General features: G+C 43.1%; 1 protein-coding gene and 1 non-coding gene across 5 annotated transcripts in view; one reads left to right on the top strand and one right to left on the bottom strand.

Annotated features, from left to right (window-relative positions):
- Positions 1–976: 976 nt before the first annotated feature.
- The window catches only part of Gab1 (GRB2 associated binding protein 1), a 117816-nt gene continuing 95875 nt past the window's right edge, over positions 977–22917 (top strand). For 2 of the 4 annotated variants that reach the window (XM_047566216.1, XM_047566215.1), the window contains exon 1: positions 979–2003. In XM_047566216.1, the coding sequence (XP_047422172.1) occupies positions 1932–2003 (72 nt within the window). In that variant the 5' untranslated portion in view covers positions 979–1931. Of the gene's footprint in view, positions 2004–22917 lie in introns of all 4 variants that reach the window. The other 2 variants (XM_047566213.1, XM_047566217.1) reach the window with 2 other exon arrangements.
- On the bottom strand, positions 17733–17805 carry Trnav-uac (transfer RNA valine (anticodon UAC)). The gene has a single exon. It is a non-coding gene; the product is annotated as a tRNA-Val (tRNA).

The raw sequence follows: 22917 nt of genomic DNA on the forward strand, positions 1-22917 counted from the left end.
CTTTCTTAAAGGTCTTGTCACCAACACAGCATCTAACCTTTTACTACAAATCTACAAGGTTTAAGTACAGAAGACTGCTGAATATGAATGTTGTGTCAATAAGGAAATACCAGAGGATTTTTTTCCCCCAGAAATGCTCCTTTAGCTCTTTATATTCTTATTCTTATTACTTTGATCTGAAAATTCTTCTAAAATTTGTTTTTTTTTTTTTTACAACGAAATTGGTAAGTAAGTTTGTATTACAGGCTCTGCTAAACTCAGGACCATGTATAGTGATTGTAAAACACGGACGAGTAGGCAAATAGAACTAGGACACTCAGCAAAGGTTCCCTTTTCTATCCAACATCTCCAGGGCAGATTGAAAGCAAATACAAAGCCAAATGGAAAAAACAGGCAACAAACGGAGGGGTGCAGAGACCCAATCAAGGCCTTGAGCCCCATTGAGCTCTCCCACCACTCCGGCAGGATTGCTCCGGGACCAGACCGCGGCATTCCTGGTGTTCCCCTGGGTTCTCTCCAGGCTGGTCGCCATGGCGTGATGCCTTGTCCTCCTGGTCGTAGCCTTTCAGTCTCAAGCGGTGGAGACCTACGGGATCGCGTGTCCCACCCGGCCGTTTCCCCTTTCAGGCTGTCAAGTGGAGAAAGCCCCCGAAACTCCCGATCCCGTGCACAGAACAAACTCCGAACTGATACCCGGGCAGAGCTAAGATGGCAAACCCGTACTGAACGTGCCAACGTCCCTCGCTCCTCCCGGCTCCGGAGCCCCGCTGGCTGCCCTCCCGAGGCCTCGGTCGCCTCCACGCGCGCGGAGCGGGCCGGGGGCCGCGGGCGGCCGAGGACCCTGCGCCCGCTTCCCGGACTACAGATCCCAGGGTGCCTCTGGGGCTCGCGCCCAGCCTCGCTGCTCCCTCCCTCCGCCCGTCCCCTCCTCCCCCGGCCCTTGTTGTTTTGGCTGGAAGCGCTCCGGCGGAGTTTCAGAGAAAGTCTGGGCAGAAACCAGAGCCTGGCCCGAGCGTGGGGAGGGGAGGAGGGCAAGGAGGAAGAGGGGTCCGCAGCCCGGGAGGAGGCGGGAGCGGGACCCAGGACCGCGCCGCTCAGAACCAGCCGCGCGCCCCGGGGTGGGGGAGGCGGCGGGGAGGAGCGCGAGGGGACGGGACAGTGGGATCCCTCCCAGGAGCAGAGCCGCCCAGCGCCTCGTTCCTCCGCCGCTCCCCGCCCTCCTCGGCGGCCGCGAGCGCGGACCCACCCTCCCGCCGGACCTGCGACCTCCGCAGCTCCCCGCGACGCCCAGCGCTTCGCTGCCGACTCGGCGGCTCCCTCGGTAGCCCGGGACCTGCCCTGCGTCCCCTGCCCCGGGGAGCTTCGCGGCTTCCCTTTTCCTCTGGGCTGCCCAGGCGCCGGGGAGAAGCGACCCACCCTTCCCGGAGGAGAGGGAAGGCGAGGATCGCGCCAGGCGCACCGAAACCGAGAGCGGACGAACCGGAGTGGGCAGCGCGCGGGGCATTGTGTGTGCGTGTGTGTGTGTGTGGTGTGTAGTGTTGTGTCTGCTTCGGAAAGCGCTCCGGGGAGGTCCTGTCCCTAGGGGGCGGAGCGCAGGGGACCGAGGCTCCCGCTCCGTGTCGGGGCAGAGTCCCGCGGAGCGCCAGCGCTGCCGAGGCGGCCGGCGGGACGGCGCGCCTGGCGGCGAGGCGGGCGCACTGAAGGAAGGCCAGCCAGCCCTCGGCCCAGCGCGGCCCCGCGCGCGTTCTGCTCACGTCGGCGGACCTGCGGACCCGAGGCTCGAAAGCGCCGAGCAGCGCGCCGCGGAGCCCCGCCGCCCCGTCGAGGACAGAGCGAGGTCCTGTTCGCTGCGCGCCCTGCAGGCGCCTGCTGTGTCGGGAGCGCGCCCACCGACCCCCAGCTGCCGGGCCCGAGCGGGACAGGCGCGCACCATGAGCGGCGGCGAAGTGGTCTGCTCCGGGTGGCTCCGCAAGTCCCCCCCGGAGAAAAAGTTGAAGCGTTATGTAAGTAGAGCCCCGGCCCCGCTCCGCGGCCTCGGCGCCCACACCCCTCCTCGGCCCGCTCGCTGGCGGCCGGGGCTGCTTCGCATCCCGGTCTCTTTGCCCACGACCCCTTTCCGGGCAGGCTGTGGACCAGCTGCTTTTCACTCACGCCCTGGCGTCCAGTTGGCCGGGCAACTTTCTTCCTCCAGATTACAGACGGCCCGCTTCCCGGCCGCATCGCCCCATCGCCCCACCGCCCCACCGCCCCACGGGAGGGCCCAGATCTCTAGCTCGCTGCCTTCTGCATATTTTTGTTATTCCTTTTAGCAGGGAGCGGGTGCATTGTGGAGAGGAGCCTTTCCCATTATATCTCCATGTAATTATGGGACTGATGGGCACTAAATTTCCCGCACTAGGTAAACCGCTGAGATTTTTAAAACGAATTAGTCTTCCTTTCGGTCCGCACTCCCTCACTCCAGCCCCTTGAGGTGGGTTGAAGGGAAGGACTCGATGGGCCTGAGAAATGGACCGTAGAGGCAAGCATCTCAAATGTGCGCACCAGGGAAAGAAAGGAAAGTTAACACGTTTACATTTTCGCGGTTTTGAATTCAGGGACATTGGAGTTTGGCCGGTGATCCCTGCAGGTTTGATGCAAGAGGAGGGCGCTGGGGGGAGCCTAGTGGCTGGTTTTGGGAGCTCTGGACGCGTTGTTAAGTCCCGCGGGAGGGGACAGCTGAAACCAGCAGGGATTTCTGTGTGTTGTGATTCTTTCCCAGGCACCAGAATGGCTTAAATGGTATTTGTGAAATTGATACAAGATGTTGATTGTGTGTTAAATCGTTTTAGTTGTTAGGAAAATATTCCTTGAAAGAACCAAACTCATTTAAATGGGGATCTGAGTCTTCAGGAATCTGGAACCTTATTCATCCTCCCCATCAGTTCTTTTGTCGTTGTTCCTTCAAAGGAAAAAAATGACATTTTTGTCCTTGGCGTCTGCAGTACATATTTTTCTAGTGAAATGCACTTCCAAAAGCAAGATATTTACTCCCTTAAATGTAAGTTCACTAACTGTACTAATTGAACCTGTTTCTGTTGAAGGGTATCTACGCCCAGTACTGAGCTCAGGTTAATCTTATTAGTCACTGTTTGCTTGCATAAAACAGTGAAGTGCAATAGTTAATTTTACTAACAACTCAACTGTGAGTTTCTGGTTTACTTTCTACTAGAATTTTTTTTAGACAAGTAATTTCACTGAAGAACTCCATGTCACACACATCATAAAGCTCTCCAGAGAACTGTTGAATCCTTCCAAATTCTGTCTCCCCATCTATCAGTTTGCCTGAGTATCCTGGTAAAGATGCTAACTTTAAAAATTTGAGTATGGCAGCAGTTTGTCCAGCTCTTAGTTTTAAAGACAATGTGTGTGTGTGTGAGAGAGAAGAGAAGTGGGTAGGGAGATAGATATATTTGTTTTGAGAAGGCACAGTGGGGTTCTTGGAAGAACTAAATAACATTTGCTGAACTAGATAGTGATAATAGAAATTTAATGCATTCTTTCATGGCTTATGGCTCACCCAAAGACACTTTTTAGGGGCATCAACCTATGGGGCACCTACTAAAGTTTACAAAATACAGTAGAAAAAAAGCCCTGCCCCCCCTCATCCCCCCTTGGGCATTCAATTATTATAATATTAACCAGGAAAAAGATTGTCTTAACGAGAACCAAAAAAAGGAAAAGTCTAAATATATATATAGATATGTGTATGTGTATATTATTTGATGATTACAGCAGTTTTCTTAGCTAGGCAGTGTATGTTCTACAACAGAGAAAATAGGCTCAATAACCAAGACATGCCAGAGGTGGGATTTGAACTCAGATCTGCTTGATTGGGCTATAAAAGGTTAACGAGTCTCATCTAGTTCATTTCAAATGTGGAGCTCTGACTAGGTCAGCTTAAAGGTTCTTGGAGATTATAACTTGCTGGGAACCCATGAACAGAAGTTGAGAATGCAGGAAAGAGGTGGGGATCAGATGCACGGTGCTGAAGAAACACATGTCCCAGCATTTGCCTTCAAGCAGGTTTAGGAATCTTTGGAACAGTGAGATAAGCATGTGTGATAAAGTAACCATGAGTGCAGAGTGTTTTCTGTCTGTGTCCGAGTTGAGTGGTGTGGATATTTTATCAGTGTTTTGAGGAACAAGCTCAGTGTAGTCTGAAACCGTGAAAATACATTTTCTTTGTTCCAAGGCTTGAACCCAGGGGCACTTAACCACTGAGCCATATCCCTAGCCCATTTTTTATTTTTTACTTTGAGACAGGGTCTCGCTAAGTTGCTCAGGGCCTTGCTAAATTGCTGAGGTTGGCTTTGAACTTGTGATCCTTCTGTTGCAGCCTCCTGACCCACTGGGTGGCATGTGCCACCATTCCCAGCCGAAACCGTGGAATACTTAGAGGAGAGATACCTACATTGTGTTTCAGCAGGGGAAGAAATATTGCTAACAGCTGGGGGAACCAGCTGGGGGTGGTATCTTGCTTGGTGGGACACTACAGTCATCATTATAAATTAGAGAAATAGGTGTCCAGGAAGATGATCCAGAAAGACAATGGGGATGTGGCTATTAGGAGTTAAGGGACCAGAAGGATGACAATGGAGTATTATTTTAAGTTAAAGGAGGCTCACCTTAGATTTTATCTATCAAGTTAGTTACATAGAAGAATTTGACATTCTCAAATTATTGATATTTTGATTTCTGTATCCAGTTTGGGTAGTTTTTGCTAAAGCAGCATTGACTGTGGAAAATAGAGACAGAAATAAATGCATTTTCTGTGTTTGCTTTCTTTCATGTGGAATCTTTATTTTCTGGATGAAAAGAAACATTGTAGGCCATCCAATAGGCAAAATGTTGTTCAATCATGGTTTTAATTTTTAAATTTTATTTCTGGGGTGCTGGTGATCAAACCCAGTGCCTTGCACATGCTGGACAAGTGCTTTATTGTTGAGCCATACGCTAAGTCCTTGATAATGATTTTTAATGAGCAGATTCACTGTGAAAAGCTATCTTGGATGCATGGTACTGTAATTATTCAATGAGACTTTAGGGAGTTTGAGCATCATGATTCTGCTGGGAAATATGTCACCTGTGGGACTTTGACAGTTGTTTCACTGTTTACAATATTTATAGGGTAATCCAAACACTGATTCAGATGATCGTTAAAGGCTTGTTAGTGACAAAAAAATTGTTTTAGGTTTATCTTTAAAGCCATCTCAAACTATGGCCCCCAGTGAATTCCATTTGAAATTCCCTGGTTGGTCTGCTGTTTCGTTCACCTCCAGCAACACTATTTTCTTCAAATAGTAGCTTGCTCATCTTACATGGAAACTTTCTTGGATTTCCTAAAGAGAGTGAAAGTGACATAAGATAAAAGAAAGGGAGAAAGACTTGGGAGCACCTCTGCCTCTCCCCCATCTTTTCTTGTCCTTATTTTTCCTGTATTTTCAAAAGAGCAAGAACCTCTTTATATGTATTTCTCTGTGAGGTTTGTAAAGTGCTTAAAATGCATGTGAGATTTTCCGTGCTTTTTTCTTGTTTTCTTTTGCTATTCCCATGTTGCCGTCTGCATTCTGTATCGTATATTAAACAGCTGCTTTTTTACTTGGTTAAGGGCCTGAGTGGAATCATGTAAGAGCATTGTCACTAGGGTTACACACAACAAGTAAACTCCTGCTACTCTGCACTCAGCACTGGTGCTTAGTTTTTGTTTTTAATTTCAATTTCAATTTTTGTTACTGACACATAATAACCATACATTATTTATGGGGTATAGCAAGATAATTTGATTCATGTGTATGATGAGTGATGATCAAATCAGCATAATTAGCATTTTCATATGTTTAAATATTTGTCATTTTTTTCTGTTGGCAACCTTTGAACTCCTGTCTTGTAGTTCTTCATAAAATTAAAAAAAAAAAATTCTTGTACGTATTCAGATTTTTAAACAGTTGTTGAAAAAAAGTACTAGTAAATTTTAATCAGGAGTTGAAATTTTAGCTGAAATTAAATGAGAGGCTGTAAACAAAGGATTGCCTCAAGCCAGCTGGCTACCACCCTGGCTCTGCAGGAGGAGCTTCCCTGTGGCCTGCCACAAACCTGGACACCAAGCTGGGGTTCCTCCATGACCCATAGCCTGGCTGTCAGCCTTGGGCAGGTGTGCAGTCTCAGCAGGAGAACCTGCTTCTGAGGCCACAGCAAGGTGTCCTGTTAGCTGACAACCAGCCTGGGAGCAAGTTCTTGGGTGGGTAATCTGTACCCAGCTGGAGCTCTGTCTGCTTTGCAGCTGTCAATTAATAGGCCAGTTCTTGTCTGGACTTCGAGAACACAATCCTGGTTCTGGAAATGGGCCTAGAAACAGAAATAGCCTCTCCCACTGGGTGGGCACCTGACATCTGACATGGAGGAGGGGATGCTGGGCAGGTGGAAGCTCAGCATCTCCTTGGTTCAAGGACAACTGAAGACCTTGCTAAGCATGAGGTGCCTGCTCAACAGTGTCACTGCAGCAAAGAGGACTGAAACGTCTGGAAGCTCCTTCTGTTCTTTTTTGTTTTTTTTTTAAATATTTATTTATTGCCAGCAGCAACCAACAGATTCTGAAGCTTGAAGGAAATTTTTTTCTTGCTCTCTTCATGTTGGTAAACATTCAATTCAAATCACTAATGTTTTCTTTTTATCTTTTCAAGTGTGACAGGACCATTGTTTCCATTAACAAAGATCTTCAACTAGCAATTACATTAAGCCTTTTTAATAGTTAATGATAGTTAATTCTTTGTTGTGCCTGGGTTTAATGATAAGAACAAAACTGTCCATGTAAAACTTGTTGAATCCCTAAATTCAGTTGTTGTCTTTTGGGAATTCAAAATTACCATTTGGAAGGTGTATCCATTTGGAGGGTAGTTTTACAATTCTACAGACTTTTTTAAAAATTATTTTTTGTAAAGATAATGTTTTAATAAAATATGATATGGCAAGAATTATCCTTGAATAATCTGGGAATTGGTTATTTGGTGTGTTTTGCCACACTAAATCTTCTTAAGACATATGTAAGGAACTATATAAAACTCCATATTTTAAAGTCAACGTAAAAATATGTAGATCAGGTCTTGATAACTTAGAAAATGAGAAAGCTTAAGAAGTGGTAGATTCAAAACATTAGGTACCAGCACTCCTAATTTTCTTATACAGACTGGTGTACAGAAGGGACATTGTAGTAGGTGGACTACTACTTTCCTTTAGAAGAATTTTTTAAAAAAGTAATTTGATGCAACCACTGATGCTTTTAGGGGGCACACTGAGCTTCTGTGGAAGGGAATTCAGTTCATGTGTTGGGACTAGATTCTCCTTGACTTTGCCTCTCCCCACCCATGTGACTTTTGACCGTTCCATCCTCCATTTCTTACCTGTACATTTTGGGGAAGGGCAATAGATCTACAGCCTTTTTTTTTTTTTTTACAAGTAACATTCCTCTTCTTAGACATTTCCTTGGGTGATTGGGCAGATGAGTTAATGCTCCATAGGCTGTCTTTTGGGTAAAAATCTCAGTTATTGTTCATCTCACATAGTTTAGTGAATGTATTAGAAATTGCTGGAGCAGAATTCTTTGCAGACTCTATCCAGTGTTTGAGCAGATTGTAGACAATCAGAGCACAGAGCCTTCGGCTGCTCTGTTCCTGTGCCTGGTATTGTCTGTCCAGCGCCCAGAGCAGTGCTTGGCTCAGTAGAAGTTCAACAAGTGTCTGTGGACTGAATAAATAAACAGGTATTTCAGGAGCTCTTGTAATGTGCCATGTTTGGAATGCAGTGAAGGGACTGGACCCCTTCCTGCCCTTAAGGAGTTTCTGATCTATTTGTTCAGACAAGCTGTAAAGACATGAACATTTAAATCATTTTACAAGAGATATGTTATAGGACCATATATGATTAATTGCCAAATGAGGGATTGGGATTATAATTGCCCAAGAGTTCAGAGTGAGAACAGAGGGGGGAAGAGAGCTGCCAGAGAAGACTTCCCAAATGAATTTCAAGCTCTGTTCTTGGAAGAACTGAGGTGCTACCTAGAGCAAAAGCAGATTCTTGAGGGAAGGCTGGTTGTAAAGCAAGAGAGGGTGTCCCAGTGAAGAGAAGTGCTCTGAACCCTTCCGTTCCATGCCTGGAGTTTGGATTTCAGCTGGAATTCAAGTTTGAGAGGCTTTTGTTTTTGCATGACCTAATGCTCTTGGTGGATTCCTAAACCACCAGTGCATTTTCTGCATCAGACTAGAAACAAACAGAGCAACCTGTTTGGTCACCTGAACTTATTGAAATTCCAAGGGACATGTGTTATTGAAGATTTCTTTATGTCTGTTTTGAGCGAAATAATTCATTCTGGCAAGCATTTAGTTTACAACAGAGAAGGAGCATGTTCTGGTGGGAGGAAGAATAAAAGAGCCTTTGATTCATTTGCTTCTGAGTTCCAGCAGGAGGGCCAGCGCTGCCTTGGGCTAGTGTCTTATTTTGGACTTTGGAAGCCATCTTAGCCCAGCTGTGTGAGTGCCAGGCCGTGTTGGAGGGAAGAGAATAATGCCATTGGATCACATTAAACTCCTTCTGACTGTTGATGGAGGGCTTTCTCTCATTTCACATTCCTCACATTAACATGGTGGCTAATTTCCACCAAGTTAGAGCTCCATCTGAATTTGCCATTTGAACTTGGATTGAAGTCACAACATTTCTGAGACTCCTTTTATCTCAGTCCGTCTGTGGACTAAGTACGGAAAACGTATCGAGTCACAAGTCTCATTGTTTTCTTCTCTTGGACCACAGCACAAATAAAATTAGCATTCTTCTTTAGATGGCTCTGGGGGAAAGTGGCTCATTATACTGTGGATTTCCACATCTATTAAATAAGTAGCCTCTTCAACCTGCTGGCTCCAGGAGACTTGCTGAATTGTGGGTGGCAATTTAGGCCTATAAGAATTGCGGGGAAAAGTCATCTTAGGAACTTGACCATGCCAGGCTTGTAGTATGAGCACCTTAAATAATATATAGTGTCCTCACTGAAAGAACCTTTTATATTTTAAACAATTCTTTAATTTATCCAGAGCAAAAATTTCACCAGTTGAAAAGTGCATAGAGAGTATAACCTAATGGGCTTTTGACCCTCTTACAGCCTGCTTTATAGAAAGGAGTTAAGACTGCACTGTAACGCATATTTGGTTGTTATCTCTGTTACATTAGCTCTTGAAGCATTCTGATTACAACTTGTAGCTGCCAAGCCCTGTCCTGCAGTATTATCTGGAGCAAAAATTTTCCATGTGGCTGTTTTTACAGAGCTGCTATATGCAAACTGTACGTAAAGGTGTAAGTTATAAGGAGCAGAACTTCAAATGTGAGTTATCATATATTTTTTTGCCATTTAATTGTTCTTTCCTTACCTCTTTGTGTATATTTCAGAAATGTTTATCATATTTCTTAAATGAGTTTTCTTTTCATTTTTACGTATTGGAAAGAATGCCAAATTTACCAAGAGTTTTTCTTTTTTCTTTTTTTCTTTCTTCCCAGCTTTTTACTTTGAATTCATACTTGGCCTAGGTAATTCCCTAAGTTGTGTTCTTAAAAAACAATGTCCTAAAAGGAAAAAAATCCAAATGGCTACATTGTTCTGTGAATTAAAAACAATATACTGAGAGTCCAAACATTTCTTTTCAATGTAAAAAAAATCTTGGGTCTTTTATTTTTTTTAAAGGAAGAAAAATACCAAGCTTTGCTTTAGCTATCCCGTTCATTGTTTTTCCTTTCCCCTTTTTATTTATTTTCTTTTGCTTTGACTTGTGCAGTTTAACTCATTATTATTATTATTTTTTAAATAGTTTTGTGCACTTTTCTTTAACAACAACACTTGTGGAATAAAACGTCCCAATTCCATTTTACATTTCAAGAGAAAAGTGAGAGGCCATCCCATGGTCTGAAGAACAGGTCAGATGTCAGACAGCACCAACTTTTGTAATTTACTTTCATGATGACTGCTTAGATTGAATTTATCATCATTACATAGAGAGATTTGACTGTTATGCATGAAATAAGCAGGGAAATGTAATTTTAGTCAGGAGGCCTGTTTTCTCTGCAGGCCGGTAGCATCAAGAGAACATTGAGAACTCAACCTATTTTTGTTGTTGTTTTTATTGTGTTTAATGCATTGGTTTGCTATGAAATCGTATGTGCTAATTTTTTTCAAGTAAGAGAAAAGCGAAGCGTTCTGTCCCACTGTCCCCTGCCCTCTTGGTTTTATTTGTGTCACTGTTGTATGGTAATGAGGATTAGGAATGATGATGTTCCACTTAGCATGTAGATTGTTTTTCTCTCCTGAAATGCAGTTTTTAGTTACTAGTGTATTGGGAAATGTGGTCGAGCCACTTTCTGACTGGCAGAACCCCTCCCTGAGATGACTACCTGATTAAAGAATTAAACGCCTGGTGTGATTTCTCAGCTCTGATCCATAGCACATTCCCATAAGTGTCTTGACCAAAGTTGAGGTGGCCAAAATTAAAGTGCTTCTGGCTCAAGGGACGACCCCTTGATATTTGGTAGAGAAGCACTTTAATCTTTGACTTTGGAAGAGAAACACTTGGTAAAATGCTACCTTCCTCGTTTTGAATTACAGTGGTGTTAACGTAGAGCTTGGTGAGGAACAGCTTGGTAAGGAACCTTGGCCTTGTTCAGTGAGGGAGGTATTAATTGAAGCCCCTACCCTCTGGCAAAGTTATAATTGACCCAAAGTTAGGTAGGAGTTTTTGTACTTTGCAAATTCTCCCTGACAGTTTCATGTTTGAATATTTGAAGGGTTGAGAAAAGGTAGAAGGAAACACTGAACTAGTAAGAATGCAAAATATTTGGGCAGGTAATTTGTTCATTAGTGATGCTGTTACATAAAACCAAAGTCTTTGGAGTCATTTTCACTGGGTATTTAGGTCACTTGTCTCCAAAGAAAGGGGCACAAAATTAAACTAGTGCTATCGAACAGTGTCCTTTTTTTCTTTTTCCGTAAGCAATCAAATAGTTGGGGCTCAAATTTATCAATGTGCAGAACTTCAAACAGGAAATGCAAACCTAACATGTTTCTAGATGAATTTCAAATGACCCACAGTGTACACAGTAAAAGGTCTAAACACATGAACTGTTTACTCCAAAATTACGACTTCATTCTTTGGTGTTCGTAACAGGATATACTTTCCAAAGGACAAAAATGGCATTTGTACTTTGCCTAAAGTGTACAGTGTGGTATCCTGCACAGTCTGTCAAGCAGCATGACCAAATAATTGTAGAATGTTGAGCCAAAAGTTATAAATCATCTTGTCCAGTGTTCTTCAGTCTTTTCTAATCCATTCTCCTCTCATATGTCGTTGGAGTGCCCTTTGACTTTTCATCCAGTCTTGCTTTCTATGATTTGCATTAGAAAAACAATAGCTATATTAAATATCCTTTTTGTTTTCAGTTGTACACATCTCCCTCTCCACTTGCTCAGAAGAGTCAAGCCTCCTCATTTTACAGGGAATGAAAATTAGCCTTGGGGAATCTAATTGATTTGTCCAAGGTCATACAACTTCACCAGCTGCTGTGTCAGGGTCAGGTCTCTCACCTCTCTGGGCAAGTCCTTTTACCACTGAGTGAATGCCGCCGTGAACGAGGACCTAGGAAGGATTCAAAAAAAGAGGGCCAGGAGGACGCTTTCGTCCCCTGCAAATGTGTTTTTGCCGTTGGGGGAATGGGATGCAATCATTCCGCAAACTGTATCATGACCAAGGATGTGTGAGATGGAGCTCTAGAAGGATTCAGCAGAGAGAGGTTAACTCAGGGACTCTGAAGGCTTAACCAGGGTGGCCAGAGACATTTCATTAGACCTTAAAGATGGATTCTGTTTTCAAAGATGGTGCTGGAGTGAGATCCAATGTCCACTTCTCCCTTTCCCAGCCAGACTCTTGAGTTGGTTATGTAGCTGTAGCTGTACCTTTTCCTCACCTGCCACTCATTTCATAATAGAACACAGCCTGGGTCCTTTCCCCACCATTCTTACCTGAGCAATTCCCTTTAACTAACTTCCCCCAGTGATCTCCTTGTGGCCAAATCTTATGGACACATTTTAATTTTTATTTTTCATGGAGCTCTTGAGAACATGGATGGAGATGACCAATCCTTCTTCCCAAATCTCGTGCTTTACTCTTGCTTCCTGACACTAGCTCTGGTTTCCTTAAGCGTTGGAGTTTCTAAGGGTTCCAGCGCTAGTGCCGGTCAGTCCCTGACTTCTCCCATCTCTGTTAGTGGCTCTTCATCTTTTGTGAGGTTGTGAACGCCTCTGAGAATTTGATAAATCCCTGGGCTCTCATTTTCTATAATTCTTGCAAATTTGGAAACATTATCATAACTTGCATGCATTCTAACCTTTAAAGCTCATCTCTGGGGCTGGGGTTGTGACTTAGTGGTAGAGGGCTTGGCTAGCATGTGTGAAGCACTGAGTTTGATCCTCAGCACCACATAAAACTAAAAAAGGCATTGTATCCCTCTATAACTATTTAAAAAAAATTTAAAAAGCTCATTTGTGGATCTTAATGCCCTATGAAATGCCCCTGCATTATATGCTGATAATTTGAATATCCTCAGCTCATTTCTTATTCCAGATCTAGGGATCTAATTACTTAGATGCCTAACAGACTCTTAAGTCCACATGCCCATAGCAGGTCTTTTTATCTGCTCCCCTGACCAGCTCCTCTTGCTGTTCCCTCCCAACAAAGACACCACCATACTCCTTTGGTGATTGAGTTGACAGGTTTCCTTTGGCTGCACCCTTGATGAGCAAACCCTGTGGGTATTACCTCCCCAGTATCTCTTGACTCTTGGCCCCCATTCTGCCTGAATCACCACTGCGCTTCTTCTAGACTGCTGCAATAGCAGAGGGTCTGCATCCATTCTTGGGACCCTGCAACCTCTCTCTTCATTGAGGCAGCTAAGAGACAAGTCTGATAATGCCATTTCCTAGTTTGAAGCCTTTGTGTGTATTCCTTGGCTTTTAGGAATGCCGGGACCTCTTCCCTTGGCTTCACGGAGAATCAGCACCACCCAGGAGTATCGGTTGCTGCGTCTCTGCTCAGACTCTGCGCTTCAGCAGTGCCAAACTCTCCATCTAGAGTGGCCCCAAGGTCTGTCGCTCCAGGCCTTTGCAAATGCTCTTGTCTCTTCTAGGAATTCTTGGCCCTCCCAGAATCTGCTGCCACTGTCACCACCACAGTATAAGGAGGATCTGTTCTCGCTCCTGTGAGGTGCTGCTATTCCCCAGCAGCACACTGTCCACTTGATTCTGTTTGCTATTTACTCGCTCATTTCTCCTTAGCTGGTGAGGCCTCAGTGTGACTTTTGTGATTCTTGGGCTCTTCTTCCTCCATTAGAAAAATAAAAAAAATTTATTTTGCAGCTCTGTCCATATAAAGATAAATGTATTCTGAGCTGGACTTGTTATTATGTATTTATTATTGTTCGTTTTTAATTCTCATTTTAAGAGAAATTGATATTAAAACACATTTTTGTGCTCCTAAAAGTACTATGGGCCCCGGCATTGTGTCTTTTCCGGCTGAGTCCTTGGGCTCTGTTAAGTGAACAGAGATACTTTGGAGATGAAGTTGACGAGTGTACGTCACCTGGTCGACTGGGGCTAGGAAAGGGAAGGAGACACTCAATTATTTTGTTCTGTGTTACTTCTGCCATGGTCTAGATAGCTCACTAAAGCAATTTTTAGATTTTGTAGTTTAGTCCCTGGGAATAGAGAAATAGGATGACATACTTAAAAGGATACATATGGATGGACACACACACACACACACACACACACACTTAAGACCAAAAATCATGAGGGTTTTTTGATGTCAAAAATATGTTCCATGAGCTGTTCTACCAGTATGTACGTCTACCAATATGTGCATTTCTTCCTGATGTTTCTGTGTAGAACAGTGGTCTTCGGGTGGGTAGGAGGTGATTTTTGTCTTCTCCAAGGGATGCTTGGTCATGTTTGGAGACGTTTTTGGTTGCCACAGCTGGAGGAGGGTGTATTTCTGGGCTCTAGTGGGTAGAATGAAGGATGCTCCTAAAAACCCTGTGTCGCACAGGACAGCCCCACAGCAAAGAACTGTTTGGTCCAAAATATCGCAGTCAAGAAACCCCTAGGCAGAGCAGTCCTTTGTGAAGCTTGGCTTCTACATCCATGTTATCTATTTAGTTGATTTCCCAGTGTTTCCACTTAAAACCATGATTCAGATCAAGGACTGTATTGTTGCACAGGAATCAAACACTTATTTTTCTGACCTCAGGAATCCTGAGTCATGGGGATGGCCAAGCTTTTAAATATCAGAGGTTGTGAGGAAGGTATGCGATAGGCAAAGCCCTCTCCAAAGATCTGCTGCTGTTGGAGGCATTGCCAAAATCCTTACTTTCCCCTCGCTCCCCTAGCTAGAGCACCACCTATTGTTGTCTGGTGCTGGGGGAGGGGGTGCTGAGTCATTTATTCATGCTTTTTATTACCTCTTGGCTGGAATATCACCATTCATTGTTCATAAGCCGCCCAGCTTGTTTACTTTTTATAAATTACATGTAATCAAGTCCTCTTGCCGGTCTGGCTACTATAATTGGCAGTAGCCACAGAGCCAGGCTGACGAGGCTGTATTTATGCTGATGTCTCACATTCGGTTCATCTTCCACTGTCCAAGCTTTCTTGCCTCTTCCATCTGTATTTCAAAAGAAGGTAGAGAGAACTGACACTGTGCCTCTCCAGTCTGATAATCTGAAAACTTCCAGCTTGGGAGAATCCTTGTCTTTTGGTTTGGGAAAGGTTAGGGGTTTGGGGTAGTGGTCCTCTAACCTGAGTGTGCAGAACATCATCAGGGTCATGTTTAAACTTTTTTTTTTTTTTTTTTTTTTTTTTTTGGCGGTGCTGGGGATCGAACCCAGGGCCTTGTGCTTGCAAGTCAAGCACTCTACCGACTGAGCTATCTCCCCAGCCCCCAGGGTCATGTTTAAAGTGAAGCTTCTTCACTTTTTTGTTTTCTTCCCCATCTGATAGTCTTAGTAAGTCTACATAGGGGTCCAGAAACCTGCGTTTTCTAGTGTGAATCCCCCACTGATTCTGATGTAGGTGGTCCTCAGATTACACTGGGGGAAATCCCAAATTGCCCATAGAAGGAAAAAGAAAAGAAAATTCAGTAGAAGTAAATACTTATAAAGGGTGGAATAAAAAAACAAAAATCAAACTTTAGAAAGTAACTTTGCCTTCTCTTCTGTGAGAGGAGGGAACACATTATCATGTTTGAAGAAGGTAAGTTTTTAGCTTCTCCTGGCAATGGTTAACATCAACTGTCCCCCAGAGAGGACACACTTAGGGGATGATAAAAATGACAGTTTTTAGAAAACTTGGACTATGAGAAAGTACCCAAGCATCACCGAGATACTCAAAAGACGTTGTCAAATCCAAGAAGGTACGAAGCAGGTATTGATTTAAAAAAGAAGGTGCGTTCTAAATCAAGAGTTTGTGAATGACTTAAAGATGAAGAGGAGAGATGAAGGAGGATTAGTTCTCCACCAGAAGTTCTGGTTATTCCGGTTATTGGATCTGAAAGCATGTTATTAAGAGTCCAGATTGCCTGGAATAGTTCAAAATTCAGATATCCTTATTTTTTCCCATCATCTTTAGAGTATCTTTCTGGCTTGTGCTGGTTTTTGATTAGTTTTGTGATGTGGTTGATTGGTAGACGAATACCATAGTGGTTCTTCTTAACTAAAGGAAGTTAAGTCCTCGTTTTTCATCTCTCACTCTTTGTGAATATGTGCTTAATCTAAAGTCCACGCTAGAGAAAAAGAGCAAGAGAGACAGACAGACAAACAGATGGACAGACTCTCTTTTAGGAAAATCAGTCAAGAAATAGACCAGGTAGGAATGGTTACTTAGCCCTGGCAGAGGAATAAAATAGAGGAATTTATTCCTGACTGGACCTGCTGAACTCATTGTGCTTCTAGAAAGTGCTCACGCACCTGCCTTCTCTCTCTGCCCCCTGCTTCTCTCTTTTTTTTAGCTATAATTTTTCTTTAGGGGAACTTTATTATTCTATTCAGTTACCTTGCAGAGAGATCTTGACAAAAAAAAAAAAAAATAGGAGTTTGTTACAAAATGATGGATGGTGTTAGCCTCTGTTATTCATGGACCTCCTTACTCCAGCCATCTCTGCATTAAATGTCCTCTTTTCCTTGAAACACCTGCTGGACACCCGGATCACACTTCAGAACTTCTTACCGTGGTGGAACGTGGTTAGCTGGCTTGCAGGGCCTCCCTCCTCCCTTCCCCTCTTCCTTCTTGCCATCCTTTGGGCTCCCTCACTTATTTCTTCCTCATGTATTTGCTCAAGAACACTCCGGTCGCTCAGGTACCCTGCCCATCTGCCCACAAGATCTTCACATCTGCTTTGTCAGTGTTGAGGATCATTATTGTCATTACGTGAAGTGGCCACCACACCCTCGTTGCTCTGACAGTCCAGGTAAGTTCGGTTAGTAGATCACTTTGCTCCTGAAGAGAATAGAAGGGCTGTTGCCGGGCGCTGGTGCAGACCCAGAGCTGGCCTCTGCCATTGACCCTGGTGACCAAGGAGAGGTGGCGCCGGTGGCTTGGACCCTGCACGAGGGATTGAGGGCTGGGTGCAGGACGAGCTGTTTTCTCCAGGTGACCTTTTTTCCCTTGCTCTCTTGGGTATTTTAAACCTTATACTTGGTGGATGTCTTTCTTATTAACCTCATGATATTCCTAATTTTTTTTTTCAGATTTTTTTTTCTGGAATCTGTTCTAATCCATAAATATATGGATTATCAGTGAATATTTGTATTTGCTAAAAATAAGTATGAGTGCTTTTAAGGAGAAGCATAACATCACATAGTCATCCAGCTGCAACATAAAAAGAATACTGCTTGTAAATTGTCAGTGGAAGTATTTTAACTCACAGTTTTCTTGTCTGGGTTTAACATATAAAATAAAGGGTTATTAAATATTAGGTAAGCAGATTTATCACCCTTTGCCAAGTTACTAAAAGGGAGTGCTTCTTTAGTAATTCAGTGTAGCTTCTATACTAAGTTTGTCATTGAACTGTAATATACATGTTTAGTCTTATAGTGTTCTAATATTTACTTATTTCTGAATAGCAAATGTATAGAGATTGCCTTAAATTTCATAGTGTTTTGGGTCTTTATGTCTTTGTTTCAGGTCCTAATTTTTCATATTTCCAATATACTTAAATCTTTAACATCTATCTGCTTATTCCAGTGATTTTTAAACAACTAAAAGGTACTCTTTAACATTTTTAAGCAAAGGTGTTTTTGCTCCCATTTGGAAAATTATTTCTGTATTGAGAAACTCATACTCTTATTAAGGGAAACTGAAACATGGTTATTGAAATATTTTTCATCTTTCAAATAAGTTCTAATCTTGCAAACATTCCTGTTTGTTTTCACATAGAATCCCTTGTGTTTTTAAACCCTATTATTTCCAAAGCAGAAGAAATATTCTTAACGATGGGGTATGTCTTAAAACACAGAAGAAAATGACTCAAGGAAATTAAAGGCCAGTTTTTCTGGCAGTATCAATCGGAGAAAAAATTTTAGTGTATTTCCTAATCCTTTTTTTTTTTTTTTTTTTTTTTTGGTGGTGCTGGGGATTGAACCCAGGGCCTTGTGCTTGTAAGGCAAGCACTCTACCAACTGAGCTATATCCCCAGACCACTATTTCCTAATCTTAATGAGAAAAATAAGACCTGTAGGGAACGTAAGCCTAAGGAGTCCTCTGAGTCCCAAGACCAGCTGGTTCCAGCAGGCAGCGGAAGGACCACCTCCAGGGCCCACTGGAGCTATCCCCTCATCTCCCGTGGGTGACTACGATTCTGAGTCAAATGCTTGCACATTTGCAGGAACCTTTTAGGTGCATCTCAGAGCAGTGGCAATACCGTAAATTCATCCTCCCAAATTTGTCATTTCAATTGTGGTTTTAACCAATTTTTTCTTGGGAAAACCAAGAAAGCAACTGCATAACATCAAATTGACCATCCTAACCGTTTTTTCAGTGTACCCTTCAGCCCTGTTGAGATGTTCACATTGGTGCACCCTTGGAAGGGAAGGGGCTTTCTCCAGCCTGTCAGGAGGGTATGCACCTCACCCAGGTCTGCTCCCAGGTAGTAGGGAGTTGCAGTAGTAGGAAGTTAATTATGTGGGATTTGCTCACCTGATCCACACAGATGATCTTACTTGAGTGTACCTTTGGAAATCCCACACCCCTTTCTGCCCGAGGAAAAATTCTTTCCTGGTCCTTGATTCAGTGGCTCTGTTTAATCTTGAGCATATGAGAATGAGTCATCACCATGGGTAAGTGTGTAATCCATTTATACCTTCCTTCCGATTCCCCTTTAATTTTTTAGATTTAAGATGCTAGATCCTGATTTCTTGCATAGGGTCTGGTGATTTGGGGACTAACGTAGGGACCGGGAGGTGTTGATGTTTTTGGAATCATCGGTGCTTTCTGTTATGCTGCAAATGACACCGCATGGCCTGAGTTCTGAAATTCAGACTATGTGTGGAATGTCTGTGTGGAAAAAGAATGAGCAACTGCTTTTTTGGGGGAGGCAGGGAGAAAGGAGTGAAAATTTTGAGATGGTAGGATTTTTATGGGGGGCATATTGAGATTTTTAGAATTCATCCAAGCCAAAGATGAGCAACCTCGCACTCTGTGACTTCCCGTGCACCCAAAAGACACACTTGATATTGGGCTAAAGAGATGTTGAATCTGTGTATTGACTGATAAAATAAGTGAGTTCTGCTTTTGATTTCTGTTATCATTAGCTGTACAGTGTATGACCACTATTTCCCATCCAGTTTTGTGGAATGAGAAATATTTCACTGGGAAATTATTTTAGAAAAGTGCACAGTACTTGGAAAGGGCCTTGGAATCCTTAGAACACTTTTAAAAGACTGTAAATCATTAATGCTTGTTTTTATACCACTAGAGGACTATGTTAGTGGGAGTGATTTGAACATCAAGATGAAAACCTGTGTCCATTTTTAAATGCAGCATACATTTGAGCAAAGCTATTCTCCCTAAATGCTTATTTTAAATTGGCAGTTGTTCAGCCAGCAGTCAGTAATCTCACTTAGCAAGTGTTTGGCACGCCTGTTTTAACCTGCACAGGTTCAATTCACACGAAGAAAGGAAGGGTGGGGTTACATGGTGCAGGCCCCCATGTTAGCCTCATTAACATATTTTGAATAACTGTATTTGAATGTTTGCCAGCTAAGCTCAGCTTTTTGGCAGCCTGCCTACATAGCAGTGGGAATTTCTGAGAGGAGTGGAGGGATTTGAGCCTGTTGTGTTTATTATACCTTTTCTTCTTGGAAGAGAAGAATTTTCGTGTGTGTGTTATTGTTGTCTCAGGTTTATTGAAAATATTACAGCATAGCAGAAAGATCCAAATGGCTCCACGTGGTTTTTGAAATGCATCCTGGCAGTAGGCTGAGTGACCTGCAACTTGGAGAGCCCGCCCCAAGCTTCAGCATTGCCTTAGTGTCAGGATCTACTTCAGCGAACTCCTGATCCAGGACTGAGGCCTCAGGAGAAGTTTAGAAGATGCTACTTAGGAGACTCCCCTTAATTCTCACGACAAAACAACCTAGTTGGTTTGGTTGTTTTTTTAATTAAAAAAAAAAAAAAAGTTATTTTTTAATTCTGGGTCTTTTCTTTCTGCCTCCTTTGTATATATTTTAAAATATATATACAAAGAAGATGTGTACATTCAAAATATATAAATATATACATAGGAGATATCTCAGAAACACCTTGATGATCTGTCCTGGGTGAGTTTGAGGTCTTACTCCGTCTGTTTTTCCTTTCTGGGGAATGAGTCCCCAAAGCTCTTTCTGGGAGAGCAGCTGGAGACCCTCCTCTGCAGGCCTGTCACAGAAACCAGAGCCCTGCAGAGGAGCCCCTTCCTCCTGGAAGCTCAGATCTTCAGCATTGCTAGCTTTGTGCCCTGGGATCTCTCTCTGTCCAGAGATGCTTTTTTGACTTGTCATTGGCCGATAACTGGCTGAAACCACAACTTTGGCTTCTAAAACTAGGCAGGGGAGAAGTCCATTGAAAGGAGGGCTCTCATCGTTTCCATCCACAGGGTTTTCAAGGTAAGAAGGCCATGTAGCAAATGCTTGATTCTCTAGTTCTCATTTTGGAAGACAGGTACAGCAGTCCCAGTTACCAGAGAGCCGCTTTAAAAACTACTCACACTGATTTTTTTTTTTTTTTTTTTTCCTGTTTACCTATTGTGATAAAGGGTGGGTAGGATGACAGTGTCATTTGAATCTACACCAGTGTGGTGGCTTCCATAGTTAGTATCAGTTTGTAATCCTGCCTCTAGCCTACTCCTTGGGATGAAAAGATCCAGCTTGATAATTCCAACTCTCACCCTCCTATCAAAGGACTGTGAAATAATATATTAAATGTGCATTTAATAAAATTGCCAAAAGAGGGTCCACTTACCCCTTTAGGGCATTTAATTTTTTCCTTTCTCTCTTCAAAGGTGGTTCATAAGACTTAACTTTAAGTTACATATATACATTATCAGAAACAGAAAACAATAAACTTGATCATTCTTACTTTTTAAAACCACTTTTTAAAAACTAGAACCTAGGAAAAGACTCTGGCACAGTAAACCAAGCCCAACATTTTTAATAGATATTTTAATGAGCCATATATATTTATATGTCAGTGGTGTTTGTGTGTAATAAACTTTTAAATTTCTAGATTGAAGTTATTAAATGTCAGCTCTCTTTTGTTGAGCTGCAATGATTTCCTTTTAATTTTGTCAATATTGTGTGATTCACGTATTTACACGATCACCATCTACTCTTAACTAATTGTATAAATACCACTTTGATTAACTTTTTTTAAAAGTTGATTCATAACAGACCATTTAAAAGGACTTACAGGCCATCGTGAGCTTCATGAAGCATTGTGAATTAATCAACACCTCTGGTTACCATTTCAGTATTTTTCCTTTTCTGTTATAAAATGTTCCATCTGTCATTTGCGGAGCTTTTCTTTTGTGTCACTTTGTTGTATTGCAGGGATACTTGAGAACAGTACCAGCTTCACTGCGTATGGTATCTTCAGCATTTACCAAGGTGTTAGATATAAGATCTACTTTTCAATAAGTACATTGATGAAACTAAAACAGTTTGTTCACACACTAGTGAAACTTGAACCCTGGCCCCGGGCTCACATTTAAGCTGACAGCATGCGTGGGGAAAGAAGATACTAATTACTGATAATCTCTCTAGCATTTGTTCATATTATCAGGCCTAAATATGAATTATTCAGGAGGTCCACCAGATTTAAAAAAAAAAAAAAAAACTAAATGAAATTTAAATACTTTTGTGTCCCTTTTAATTATTTTCAGTGACGTACGAGATGGCATTTGTGGGGACACAGGACTTTCCTGTTGGCTTTGGCATTATCCGCGTTTTATTATGAAGCACCGTAAGGAGACCAGGGCGTGCAGAGGCTGCCTTCAGGTGTGGCGAGGTTACTCTCTGAGCCATGGTCCCAGCTCCTGCTTCAGCTTCGCCTGGCTCCCTGGCTTATTTACATATTGTATAATCCAGACCGGCTTGTCCCGTTTGGTAGGTCTGTTATAAACTGCAGAGCTAAGTAAATGTGTGATAGCATTTGAAATGGCATTAGAAGTTAAACAGTCCTGGAGTGATGTGCCAAGGGTCCCCTCGTCAGGTGCCCCCGCACTGCCTCCTTTTCTCTGAGTGACAGGAAATAAGCGAAGCTGTAGTAACACCTGCACAGATGAGTGCAGTGTGCAGGTCTGATACCGAGAATGTCCCACACTAAAAGTAGATGTTAACGACTGTGGCCATTCCTGGGCTCTGACCACAGGCAGAACCAACCAACAAAACCGGTAGAACCACGTTCATCTCTCTGGGCTCACTGTGAAAGCAGTGAAGGCTGTTGGTGTCCTGCTGTCCTCCTCCCTCAGTGTGTAATGACAAGGGAACATTTGATGACCATTTCTAATGGCTGCATGGGACTCTTCCCCAGTTTTAGGGTGACTGGGTTTCCCTAAACTTGCTTTGTCTATTAAGCTTGAGGAAGGGGGTGTCTCGTCTCCCTGTCTTCCGCAGGACTGTGAGCCCCATCAGTGTTGGGCATGTCCTGTTTATCATTGGGTCACCCAGAGCCCAGATCCAGTGGTGGATGGGGAAGCCTTTCCTGGATACCTCAGTCCTCCATATTGGGCCTCTCTCAGATTGACAGGGGTTTCCGGTGCCAAAGGTGTTTGTTAAACAAGTCATGGGTCTGAGTTTCCTAGCCTTGCTGTGCTCTGGGGACTCCCTGCCCGCCCCAGTCCCCAAGACTCACAGACGGAGGAACCCTAACGTAGAAGATCTCATTTTAACAGCAGCCTACTTTTTTCCCATGAGTCACACTGGTTTGAAATATACTAAAAGAGCCTCTTATTTCTGTCGGTCAGACAGGTTGCAGCCTGCTTGACTTTTTAGCATCTTTGGTTTTTAATGATTTTTACAGAGCACAAGAGGAAATGGCTAAATCTATATGGCCTCATGCAAGCAATCTAACTTTGTATAAATACTGGCTTAGAAACAGAAGATTCCTTTGTCTGTCCACCACTCTTTGTTCTGCTCTGAGGTAACGAGGGAGAGAATAATTGTGTATAGATCACACCAGTTTTTTAAAAATCATGACTCAGGAATTGGGGAAAATTTTCAGTTTACATTCTTATGATTATGATTTTTAAACATTGCTTTTCCTGTTTTGAG

Source organism: Sciurus carolinensis, chromosome 10 (assembly GCF_902686445.1).
Source record: "Sciurus carolinensis chromosome 10, mSciCar1.2, whole genome shotgun sequence".
In the NCBI taxonomy this organism is placed as follows: Eukaryota; Metazoa; Chordata; class Mammalia; order Rodentia; family Sciuridae; genus Sciurus; species Sciurus carolinensis.